General features: G+C 34.5%; 2 protein-coding genes across 2 annotated transcripts; one reads left to right on the forward strand and one right to left on the reverse strand.

Annotated features, from left to right (window-relative positions):
• The first annotated feature begins 134 nt into the window (after nucleotides 1–134).
• Nucleotides 135–8,895, forward strand: pths (probable ATP-dependent RNA helicase DDX47). The gene is made up of 8 exons (XM_090108645.1): nucleotides 135–248; nucleotides 425–683; nucleotides 980–1,146; nucleotides 1,566–1,802; nucleotides 6,578–6,801; nucleotides 7,503–7,635; nucleotides 8,166–8,294; nucleotides 8,719–8,895. Exons 1-8 carry the CDS (start codon nucleotides 135–137, stop codon nucleotides 8,860–8,862), a joined length of 1,407 nt encoding a protein of 468 aa, XP_089964771.1. The 3' UTR covers nucleotides 8,863–8,895.
• Nucleotides 2,459–6,077, reverse strand: LOC149903634 (odorant receptor 67c-like). The gene is made up of 7 exons (XM_090108444.1): nucleotides 5,432–6,077; nucleotides 4,101–4,278; nucleotides 3,758–3,854; nucleotides 3,411–3,515; nucleotides 2,905–2,993; nucleotides 2,657–2,723; nucleotides 2,459–2,573 (listed from the first exon to the last, which is right to left on the reverse strand). The coding sequence occupies exons 1-7, from the start codon at nucleotides 6,066–6,068 to the stop codon at nucleotides 2,520–2,522; spliced, it is 1,227 nt and encodes a 408-aa protein (XP_089964570.1). The 5' UTR covers nucleotides 6,069–6,077; the 3' UTR covers nucleotides 2,459–2,519.
• Nucleotides 8,896–13,008: the final 4,113 nt, after the last annotated feature.

The raw sequence follows: 13,008 nt of genomic DNA on the forward strand, positions 1-13,008 counted from the left end.
AGTCAAGTTTGTCGTTGTCAATCATAGTTGTCAATTATTGTCATTGTCAAAACCATGTGTATGGTGCTTGTATGGTGTGTTGCGTTTCAAACCGATTAATTCCTAAATTAATTTAAAACCTTTTCTGCCTACCAATGTCTGAAGAAACAGAAAACAGTGAGAATGAAAGTCAGCATTCCGAGGCCGAAGATCAAATAGAAGAAAAAACTGAGGAAGTAGAAGAAGATAGTGGAACATTTAAAGATTTGGTAATTTCATGATCATTTGGTATAAAATCGTACTTTTATGAATAATAACAATAAAATCTTAAACTCTCAATCTTAATTTAAGTAATACATAATGTATTTCAACGTTCTAAACAGAATACGATACTAGTTTACAGACATAACCTATCAATGTTTAACATGGTGTTTATATTTTTCAGGGATTAGTCGACGTTCTATGCGAGGCGTGTTTAGAATTAAAATGGAAGAAGCCTTCAAAAATCCAAAAGGAAGCCATCCCGGTAGCTTTACAAGGGAAAGACATTATTGGTTTAGCAGAAACAGGGTCAGGAAAAACCGGAGCGTTTGCGCTCCCGATTTTACAAGCATTACTAGAAAGTCCACAGAGATATTTTGCCTTAATTCTAACACCTACTAGAGAATTAGCATTCCAGATTTCAGAACAATTTGAAGCACTTGGTAAGTTGAAATGCAATTTTATTTTTATTCATTAATAAGCGCAATATTTTTATAATAGCCTTCATAATTACCAACATGATAAAATTTTGACGTACATAAGCAGGCTCATAGAACTTATTGATGAACACAACATCTTATTTTAACCCATTGACCACCGAGCGGCCCGATCGGACCGAGACACAATAGATTTTCTATTGTGTCTGTGATCCGAGGACTGACGGATTAAGCAACTTTCCGTCCCACTTATAAAGTTAATATCCTACTAGTTAATATTACTACTTACAATTAACTTTTAGGTGCAAGTATAGGTGTAAAATGTGCAGTAATAGTGGGAGGAATGGATATGGTAGCACAAGCACTAACACTTTCAAAGAAGCCGCACATAATTATCGCAACACCTGGCCGATTGGTTGACCACTTGGAGAACACTAAGGGATTTAACCTCAAGGCTTTGAAGTATCTTGTAAGTATAGTGTAATAGAAAATAAAGCATTTTATAGAATAGTGGTTTGTTAAAAGTTGTTTAAATTACTGAAAACCCTTTAATTACTCTATAGCAGGAATTGTAAGATTGTACCTTGTCCAATCAATGATATCCAATCAATTTTCTAAATCAGAATATATATGCAGAAAAATAGGAATGAATAGCTATTTACTCGTACTTAGGATTAATAAATTAAAAACCAGTAAAATGTTGCTTTTTCTATTGCATAAAAATGAAAGATCATATTGTGGCATTCAAATACACTTCCTGCGATAATGTGTAACCAAGTGGTTACGCTTCGTCTTTAGAGAGCAAAAACTTTTAACTTTTAACGGCAATTTGAATCCTGCCTCATGTTCAAAAATTTTCAACTTCATTTTCTGAATCTACTCAACCAGGTAATGGACGAAGCGGACCGCATCCTCAACATGGATTTCGAAGTAGAAGTGGATAAGATACTTCGCGTGATACCGCGCGAGAGACGCACGTATCTCTTCTCCGCTACCATGACGAAGAAAGTGCAGAAGTTACAGAGGGCCTCGCTACAGGATCCAGTCAAGATCGAAGTCTCCACTAAGTACCAGACGGTGGAAAAACTGCAGCAGTACTATGTGTTCATACCGGTTAAATATAAGGTAAGTTGATAAATAAATAAATATTTCAGGACAATTTTCACACACGGCACAATCTGATCCCATACTAAGCTTTTCGCTTGTGTTATGGAAACCAGATGGCTGATAAACATGCAATAATATAATATATGTATATAATTTTAAATAAATAATTATTTAGATAATTAACACCCAGACACAGAGCAAACATCTATGTTCATCACACAAATATTTGCCCCGGGTGGGAATCGAACCCACAACCTCTGACTTGGAAGGCAGGGCCACTACCAACCAAGCCAACCGGTCAGTCAAAATGGATGAGATATAGATCGAAATATTGTTCATGATTGAAATTATTGGTTTTGGAATAGAGGTACCGTTTGCGTCTATTTATTGTTGTTTATTGTTTATAATAAATAACAATAAAAATATTAGCTATATCACAACTTTTGCCTTTTTAGGGGCTAAACTGATTTTTACATTGATATACTTAATATCATTTTATCAAAATAGATTGAAAAAATCATAAAAATCCATGTTAGCAAAGACACACACAGTTAGTAGGTATAAAATAATAAACAATAATTTCATACTAATATTTATTTATCACAATACACATTTTATCAATTTAAATAACATACATATTGCCTTCAGTGAAACTTTTGAAAATAATTCTTCTACGTTCTATGTGCTGGTTTTCTAAATAATTTTATTCTAGGGCAATGGTGTGATGCCTGAGAATTACTTGTACATTGTACTCAATAATGCAAAGTACGACCATGATCGGCTCAGTATCTGAAATGGAAATAAAATATTGATAAATTTTCCGAAAAAAAGAATCATCAAAAATTATGCATAAAAAATGATGAGTATTATACCGTTGTAAAGGCTGAGATATTTAAAGTCGCGAATTTTGCCGCCGTCACCGAACAAGGCTTCTGTGATCTGAATAAAACATATTTATTTATTCCAATATTACAAAGCATTTTTTAGTTTGTATGCAGCATACACATGGAACAATTTAAAAAACGTTTCAATGTGTTATAAATTTGTTCAATACATATAGAAAATGTAATGCTCATCAAATTCTGGTAAAAAAAAAACGAAAAATTAAAGAAAAACTCGCCTCAGCATGATTATGAGAATGGTTCTTTTAATCGATGGCTCCGCGTCGTACCATTTACACCTGTATAATGCAGCATGTACTTGAAGGCTCTGAAACAGTCTGTTACTAATATAAAGAGGAACATTCTAACAGTAACAGGAACATAAATAAATAAAACGTTATAAAAAATAGTGATACCAACCCTGAAGAATTGTATGAAATTATAATACTTTTAAGAATTTATGACCTACTAGCGGTCCGCCCCGGCTTCGCCCGTGGTACGTATTTCGCAATATAAGGTAGCCTATGTTCTTTCTCAGGGTCTAAAGATTGTCTGTGCCAAATCTCATCAAAATCGGTTGAGAGGTTTAAGCGGGAAAGCGTAACAGACCGACAGACAGACAAAGTTACTTTCGCATTTATAATATTAGTAACTAGGTAGGGATTGCACAAAAAATATCTAAAACAATACCCATGCCAAATATACAGTAATAGGTAATTACTATAAAAAACTTGGTTTAACTTACCGAAGTAACAATCATATCGCCAAAGTAACACGACATGAATATCTGATACAGACTCATCACTAGGAAACTTGAGAACGAGAAAACGGCGCCGAAATCATCGATGAACTGGAATTTTCAAAAATATAGTTACGTAAAATACTGACATCATGTACATACAAAATGTCCCCCTTTTGTGTTTGAAAGTCGACTAAAAACGATTGTAGAAAACTTTGACAAAAAAAATAATGTGATTAATTACTATATTAGTACTCTTAGAATTCGAACTTAGCCGGTAAAAATATTTGTACTAGAAAGGGACTAAGGACTGCTTAGGAACTATCCTAAAATACAATATATAAAACTTATACCGTAATATTAAACACGCTGAGGCATATCAACACAGAGCTCACGACGATATTGAATAATGTAGATTTAGAATATAATGCCTCGATTTCTTCAACTAATCTGTAACAAAAATACGATAATGAAATAATAACATTGAAATAAGGTCATTCAAAGAACAGTTTCTCTCAAGCTAAAAACATTAAAGCAAACGCTATTAAATAGGCCAAAAAATATACAACCAACCCAAAAACCCATGACTTTTTTAAATGCCTTAGAATTGGGTTAAAACTCCAAAAAATTAGAACTAGTCAAATAGTATGTGCTATGTACTATCTTAGAAGAACACAGGAGTAATTGCATACTTACTGTATCAACTGTTGATGACGTTGTACCAACTTTCGTATACCCATCTTCGTTTCCCGTGCACAAGGAGTTACCACTCCCTCGAATCGATGACAAAGAATTTCGAAATGCATCCTCAAATACAAGCAAAACGCATGGAATGTGGTGTCTGCGCCGAAGATGTTGAAGCAGACGATGAATGCTAGAAGGAAAAAGAAATATGAGTAGAAAGTAGAAACCTTGAATCTATTCTAAAGAATTAACTCATTATAAGTTAAGTAGGCTAAATTCGAAGTAGGTGTTAACTCTGGACATCTGGACTTAATGTATGTTAATCAGCTGATCGAGGAGCTCAGCAAGACCGGTGTCGGCTGCTACATCGATGGTATTTGTATGAATAACCTCAGCTATGCTGACGACATGGTCTTGCTGAGCCCCTCGGTCGGCGCGCTCCGTAAGCTCCTCACCATCTGTGAAAATTATGCTGAAAGGCATCACCTTGTCTATAACGTAGATAAATCGGTTGCTATGCTTTTTGGCGCAACCTCTAAGGATATCCATTTGCCTGTTTACCTGTATAACCAGCCGCTCAAATTTGTTAATTCTTTCCGCTACCTGGGACATATAGTTTCGTATGATCTGACAGATGACCTCGATATAGACAGAGAGAGGCGTTCTCTGGCTGCGCGCGCGAACATGATCGGAAGAAAGTTTAATAAGTGCGAAAGAAATGCAAAAATATTACTATTCAAAGCTTATTGCACCGCTCTATATACTCCACAACTGTGGACAAGGTATAAAAAAGAAAATTATCGAATTTTTAGGGTACAATACAATACAATGATTCGTTCCGAATTTTATTCAAACTACCGCGTTGGTGTAGCGCGTCTAGCATGTTCGCGGAAGCCCGCGTGCCGGTTCTCGATGCATTGATCAGGCATCGCGTTGCTAGATTTAGGAATATTCTTTTTACTTCTAGTAACTCGATTATAAATGCTTTAACGAATTTTGGTAGCAGCATCTTGGCATTTTATGCCCGGCTTCTGCGTTAATATTTAAATAACTTCTAAATTGATACTTTTTTGTGTTATTTCAATAACTGTGTAATGTAATGTAACTCTTGTATTTTTATTTTTGCCTAACGGATCTTAGTCGTCCATTAATGTACATAATAATTCAATAAAGGATATTTTATTTTTTATTTATTGAACTACGTCCATTTTTTTTCTAAATTCTGTTGTCTAAATCCCAGCATTTACTATTTTCATGGATAAGCTACGTGTACAAAATGCGTATATGAAACTGTTAACAAAACTTTTAATGGAACATGACAAGTTACCAAATGCAATACTTACTAGACCAAATCTGATGAATATAAATCAAAGGCCAACGCGTCTTCGTGAAGGGATCGAAAAAGTACTTCACCAGAAAGGGTAGCTTCAATTTCAGTACTCCAGTTTGATTATATTCAACCCACATCGAAAAAAGGGGAAGGAAACAAAACGCAATGATGACTATGAGGTTGGATATGCTCATGAAAGTAGTCAATTTGTTCAGAATATCCGTCGTAGAGACCTTTATTTTGTTTTCGATCTCACTGTAAGGTTCATTTGCTTTGTCAGTGCCATCAACTGGTGTATTATCGTCATTTTTAGTACCAGGGTGTAACTGTCGGAGTTTATTGAATATATTCAAAATGGAATCCCTGTTCAAATACAGCGGGGAACTTCTAGCCGTGGCCAATAAGCAAATGGTAGTGCAGGGGGCTATTATCGACAATTGTTCGAAACTCTTTCCTACTCTGATCCCTTCTACAAGCCAGAATAGCTCCCCTACTACGTCTGTATATAGCCACACTAAATTGATATGAAATAAATACGAGAATAACTTTAACCATCTTCTATCAGATTTTTCGTATACGTCTATTCCCGAAACGAGCAGCGCAAATCTGGTCATTTTAAAAGAATCGTCGAAGTCATTTTTTGATGCCATATTAAGGATTTTCACAAAATAAATGAACTTATTTATAAGATGGTTGGGAGGATAATGAGAAATATAATGGGTTAATTCTAAAACGAAAACTAATTACTACCTTCAAAATATCAGAGGAATAGCAAATAAGCATTAAATATTCTGTTTATTGGTTGAAAAAATGTATTCTCAGCTGTCATCGCGACCTTATAATTAAAAGGCTCCCTCTAAAGCCTAACGTCGTCTTTGTTTAGGGTTCTTTGGCAAAAAGTTGAAAATATAGGTGAATTTATTGATTTATGGAAAAAATATCTTGTTATAATTGGGTTACTGTAGCAAGTAAATATGTTTTGTACTCTTGCCCTCAGGTCGTCATTATTTTGAACGAACTATCGGGCAACTCTTTCATAGTGTTCGTAACAATGTGCCCATGCGCTGGATTTTGCCACGCTAACTGTATCCAAAATCAAGTCATTCTCTTTGATAAGAAGTGCTATGTCCTAGTCAACTATCGCCTCCTTTTCTTTCAGGACGTATACCTAGTGCACATTTTGAACGAGCTAGCCGGCAATTCGTTCATAGTGTTCGTAGCGACATGTGCCAACGCACTCCGCACAGCACTATTGCTCCGAGCGCTGGGTGTTGCTGCAGTACCGCTTCATGGTCAGATGTCGCAGCAGAAGCGATTGGCGGCGCTGAATAAGTTCAAGAGTAAAGCGCGATCTGTGCTTATTTGTACTGATGTAGCGTCTAGGTGAGTGACTATTCGAGGGTCGTGTTAATTAGATAATAATTAAAAAACTTTATTTAAAACTAGCTGCACTTCGCGGTTTCACCCGCGTAGCTCCGCTCCTGTTTGTCTTAGCGTAATGATATATGTATATTGTATAGCCTTCCTCGATAAATGGGCTATCTAACACCGAAAGAATTTTTCAAATAGGACCAGTAGTTCCTGAGATTAGAGCGTTCAAACAAACAAACAAACTCTTCAGCTTTATAATATTGGTTTAGATTTCTGATAAGTATTTATTTATCCTTGAAATACATTACCTATATAATATTTTGACGTCCTAACTAAAAAGATGTAATCTTAGCATGATTTTATTTTTCAATAAATTCATTAATTGCAAAACTAATCCGTTCTAAACAAGAATAATATTCATTTTATGTACCTAACTATATTCGACTATTTCCAGTTATTTTGGTTTATTTGTGTGTGCAACAAGGAAACTCTTTTTATTTAGATTTATTAACTATGCCGTTGGCCATTCTTTTGTTTGATATCAAGAGACATAAAATATAGTCTGCTCTTATAGGATCTTGTAGAAAAAAAAACTCCATTTTAAAATTTTAAATTCAGTCTTTATTCATCTTTACGTACGTAGTACATGGTAACTCTATGCTTTCGTCTAAACTTTTAGAAATAATCTAATCTAATCAATATTTACATTGCAGAGGTCTAGACATCCCTCACGTAGACGTGGTGGTGAATCTAGACATTCCCCTCCACAGTAAGGACTACATACATCGTGTGGGACGCACCGCTCGAGCGGGGAGAGCGGGCAAGGCTATCACTTTTGTTTCCCAGGTTTGTGTGTTTGTTTATCTGTTTGTATGAATATAATACTTTCCCGTGTTAGGATTAAGGAAAAAAAACGTATAAAAATGTATCAGAGTAAAAAAAGAGCGTGTGTGCCAAGCCCACGTGTCAGAAGTGAAACTTCTTTGGCAATTATAAAATATAGCAAATTCGTTACCTTAGTCTATGACGTGACGCCTAGAGAAGTTTCACTTCAAAAAATGCTATCGTCTATCCATCGCGATAAACACATTAATTTTTATAATATCGAGTGTTTCAGTACGCTAAATAAAATCTTGTTTTCATATTTATTTTAACTACGCAAATGAAATTTTAACATAACTACATCTAGCTGATGAGCCTTTGAAAAATACTTTGTTTTTAAAATTGCGCAATTTGAACATGTTTTCGATATTCAATTTTACATATTTTTGGAAAAACGCACGCAATTTGTTAAGGACGAAATAATACCAAATATTCCCTTTACTTCAAATTTTATTCAAATATGCATATTCATATATCTCTTACAACTTCCACAGTATGACGTAGAGCTATACCAACGTATCGAGCAACTAATCGGCAAACAGTTGCCGCTGTACAAAACTGAGGAGAGCGAAGTGATGGTGCTGCAGGAACGAGTGGCTGAAGCTCAGCGACTTACTAAGATTGTGAGTATTATGTTATAGTGAGGAATGAGGTGGTTTTTTTGCTTATAAACTTAGAAAAACACTTAAATTTGAACATTTTCTGCCATACTTCTTACCTAAATGAGTTAGGTTCTATTTATTTTCGGTTTAAAAATAATTTGTATCTATACTTTTGTAAGTTTGAAAACTGTAATTTCCATGTAATAATTTAAAAAGAGCGTGTGCACCGAGCACACGTGTCAAAAATACCAACATTGTCGCCGTACTTCATGACGTGACGGTTTTGCCATGATGCGACCTTGAAATTTTACTTTCAACGCGCCTAAAGAAGTTTCACTTCAAAACCATAACTATAATATATTTTTCATTCATAAATATAAATATAACTTTAAATTATATAGTGTTTCTCGTACTTATAAATAACTAAAAAAATCCCAATTCACAGGAAATGAAGGAACTAGAAGACAAAAAAGGCGCGAAAGGCAAGAAGCGCGGCGCCGAGTCGGACGACGACACGGAGGAGGCGGCCGGGGTGCGGCGACGCATCAAGGGGAAACACGGCAAACATGGCGGGAAGAAGAGACGATAATAAATGATTTATTAAATTATTGTGGTTTTATTTGTGGATATCCTAACCTTTGATAAATATGGGGATTATAATAAATGATTTGATATACTTGTGGTTTTAAGTGTGGATGTGACCTTTGTTGTATGGGATTGGCTTTTATTTGATTCATAGTGTGCAGATTATACTAGCTTTCCGCCCGCTTTGTATAATAAAACCTAATAATATTGTCCTAAAACCTTCTTCTTGTGAATATATATACTTAACGACTTTGTTTTATATCATTTAACTAGTTAGTGATGAAGCGAACATTCTTCACGCTTCCTTTTAATTTTTTAATTAGTGAATTTTCTAACACACAAGCGATAACATGAATCAAAAATTATAATTATTAGGCCTTTATACTTAAGTTGGAAAACGCTAACTTTACTGCTTACATATGTAATTCTACAGTAGCTTTGTGGTAGTTCTAGTACACTATGTGAGTTTTCAGTTTAGTAATGGATAGATTCTTGTTAAGTATTATTCAATTCCTAGTTGATTCAGAAATCTCGCCGCTCTATTGTTAGTAGTGTTCTTGTACAGACAGCTAATTACTTTTTATAAACAATATCAACCAGTGAAATTGAGAATTGCATCATGATGCATAAAAGCTTGAAGTTTTGAAAACTCGACGACTCTTATAAACGACTGAACGGATTTTAATGATTTTTGGTTTGTTGCATTTGTGTCTGCTTAGATTAGGATAATATAGGTATACTGTTATCGTTAAATAGTAGGTATATACAAACATTAAAATTATACAAAATACCCGGCTAGGTTTTTAATTTATCAAGGGCTTAGAGAGTGATGGATGGAGGGACGTGAGGAAATAAGTAGTTAATAGTAAGCTTAGATAAAGAGATAGGGTTTAAAATGAAAAACACATTTTTTTTATAAATATTTATTAAGGTTTCTTCTTTCACAGATTCTAAATCAAAGATTTAAATTGCCTTTCAATTATAAAAGTAGAATTCAATATTAACATTTTTATTACATTAAAATCTTCTATCTAGAGCAGTTCATATTATAATGTAGTTTCTGTCTCCATGTTAAAATCATCGTTCGACCGACGATTTCGACTTTCAATGTGTTTACGGATTCCATTACCTAATTATTCTGTTCTTCTCTGCAGTGACGACATCTTCGCAACAGGCAATAAGTCTACCGAACTACAATAAATAATTAAAAAAAACAGTGTAAATTTATCTTACCATATTATTTTAGTTATAACTAACTTTAACTATAGTTAAGTAGTTAGTAGTTTAGTTTAGTAGTTAGTAGTTTAGAACTCCTATATTTTTCCCTAACATCTTTGTTATTGTTAAAGTAACATGGTGCAACCCAGCCTTAAATTTTACAGGTGGGGTGGTAAGGAACAGATTTTTTTTAAATTAGGTACTGAATTGTTTATCGTGTCGAGGATACACTAGGCACTAAATGCTTACTCCATTGCTTTTCTTAATTGAATTTCACCTTGTGTAATGTTTGAGTTGTTGGATCATTGCATGCGTTATGCGTAGCTAGAAATTAATTTTATCGATAAAATCTGATCCACTCAACTTCGTCTGCACTCAAAAGGAATATTTTAGCAACACTTTTCATTGCTCCTCCCGCTCGCTCCTATTGGTGTTAGTTTATGTTTAAGCTCATAGCCAACCCCGATAACTGAAGTAGGTACCTAGGTATCCAGAACAACGTATTATTTAATTCGAGTTCCTTGTATTCGTTCGTTCAAACAGAAAAGCAAAGCTCAACTTTATAATATTAGTCTTAGTCTATAAAAGTGCTGTGCCCGCTACTTCGTTATACAAATTCAAATCTTCAAAATCGATTAGGTAGGAATTATATTTTGCAAAAGAGTACCTAATAGCATAGCTTTATGATATGTTCTATAAAAATCTGTTCAGTAGTCTTTGCGTTAACGCCGAAAAACAAATATTTCAAAATATTAATTTTTGCCTTGACGTGAATATTTTTTTTTCTTTTATTCAATTTTCAGAATTTGACTCTTCTCTGGTTTAGAATATTTTTAAGCATATTTTTTGTAAATAAATAAACCCTTACCCGTCTTCTCCTTTATTGTTTAGCTCCAGCCCGACGATTGTTGTTCCTCGAAAAGAAGTATATTCAGGAAACTGTATTCTAAAACCATCTGGTTAAATTTCAGCCAAATTTGTTCAGTAGTTTTTGCTCTGAAGTAATAAAAACCTTTTTTTACATCTACAATAACAGTCAGGTTAATGCTGCAAGCAAGTTAGTTAACTGCTAACAGTTGAAGAGGAAAAATATAGTAAGGAGTGCTTCTAAATCGGTTTAGCCGTTTCGATAAATTAAGAATTTTGTTTGTGTGTGAAATCACTGTTTTGGCTTGTATTCAGAAAATTAAAGGCCTCTCCAATTTGCTGTTTTCATACATTTTTTCAAAATTCATGCAGCAGGTGCGAATTGGATGGAATATGTATAGATGAATCAAAGCTGAAAAGTTTATAATTCGGTTCAAAATCATTCTTATTTTAAGGTAAACTAAGTTATTGGTTTGAAAAAAATATGTAGAGAATATGTAGAGAGGTTACTGAACTGATTAGGTCCAGGCTCTAACACAACAATGGTTCCTAGTGTAAATTTCTTATTTACATATTATATTTTCTTTCCATTTTGGCAATATATTCTGTTCTAAAATAGATCCAGTTGTTTTTAGTATGTAGATGTATCATATTTATTTTTAAATGATCCACTGTTCTCTATTGACCATCAAGTATTTATTTATGCTTTATATTAATAAATAGTTAATTACTGTGAATGCTTATGTGCAACTTGTCTAATAAAACAAGGTAATTGCCTATTTCTGTTTTATAAAATTTTGTTGTTAGGAAGTTTTCAAGACTTATTAGTGTAGGAATTATCTATTAAAGGGCCATTTAGCAGTTTAGCTCTGCCATTTACCTAAACTCTTAGATTCAGTAATCAGATCAAATTTGTAAGGAACACACCCTGTAAATCAGTCGACATAAACAAACACGCCATTCAATGCTTTCTTACAGTTTATTCTACAAAGTAAACAGTCATCTCTTCCAAAATAAAAATAAATAAATAAAATAAAAAATGCGACGAGCGGCCCCAATAGGGGTCGCGGCCGCGCACTTAAACTAAGCGTTAAGAAGAAATCACAACATGGTTTTAATTTATTTAATCGTTATTTATTATTTCTATACAAATAGAACTGTACAGATAATTTTTTAAATTATTTACCACATTTCATCAGCTTTCACGATAAGACTTTTTACAAAAAACTGAAAACTAACGCCCCCCGTTCCCCGCTCTGCCCCCCCCCGCCCCCCGCTCCCCGCTGCCCCCGCCCCCCGCTCCCTCCGGCTATCGCTCCGCACGCGGGCACCAACTATGTTGGTCTCGCTCGTTGACGTTACACTATTATTGACAATCTGGCAGCCCTATTGTGCTAGCGTCCGGTCGTCCCCTCGCACCTCGCCCGCCGGAGCCGTCCCGCTCACACAACATTACTTTAATAATTTCAAACGAGTCCCATAATACTTTAAACGCTCAATAGACAAGCTTTCCCCTGATCGACGCGATGGCAGTGATGTAATGTTTCCCCTCGATCGCTGGGCGAGGTGCGAGATTGCGACCACAAATTCGATTCTTAGCTACGAGTGCTCTTTGAATTACCACAAATATAATTTACACAATTTCGAATAAACATTTAATAAACATAACTGAGTATAGAATATCTTTCTCTTAGTAGAAATAATTTAGGCACATTACGAGCACGTTCTATTTCAAGGAGCGTTTCGCGCGCTCCGTTTTGACAAAACATAAAATATGCTGTAACGAAGTAAATGTAAGGATTGCCTTTAAGTACATAGTGATATGCAGGTTTCAGTATAACAATATATTGTGTTACCTTTGGCCCGTGCTACGATTAAAGCCTCCGTGGCGTCGTTTATATAATTTAAATAGTTACATATAGATGTCTCATCCCCGGCAAATATAAAATTTATCAAATTACACATAATTTAGTCGCTTTGGGAAAATATATTTGAGCTTTTCACATTTGTGTGTATAATTATGCCGTAACCTTAAGAGTTAATATTATATAATATAAATTCTATT

The sequence above is a fragment of the Colias eurytheme genome, chromosome 13, assembly GCF_061535395.1.
Source record: "Colias eurytheme isolate Ceu_HAF_F1 chromosome 13, ilColEury1 Martin Lab GWU primary, whole genome shotgun sequence".
In the NCBI taxonomy this organism is placed as follows: Eukaryota; Metazoa; Arthropoda; class Insecta; order Lepidoptera; family Pieridae; genus Colias; species Colias eurytheme.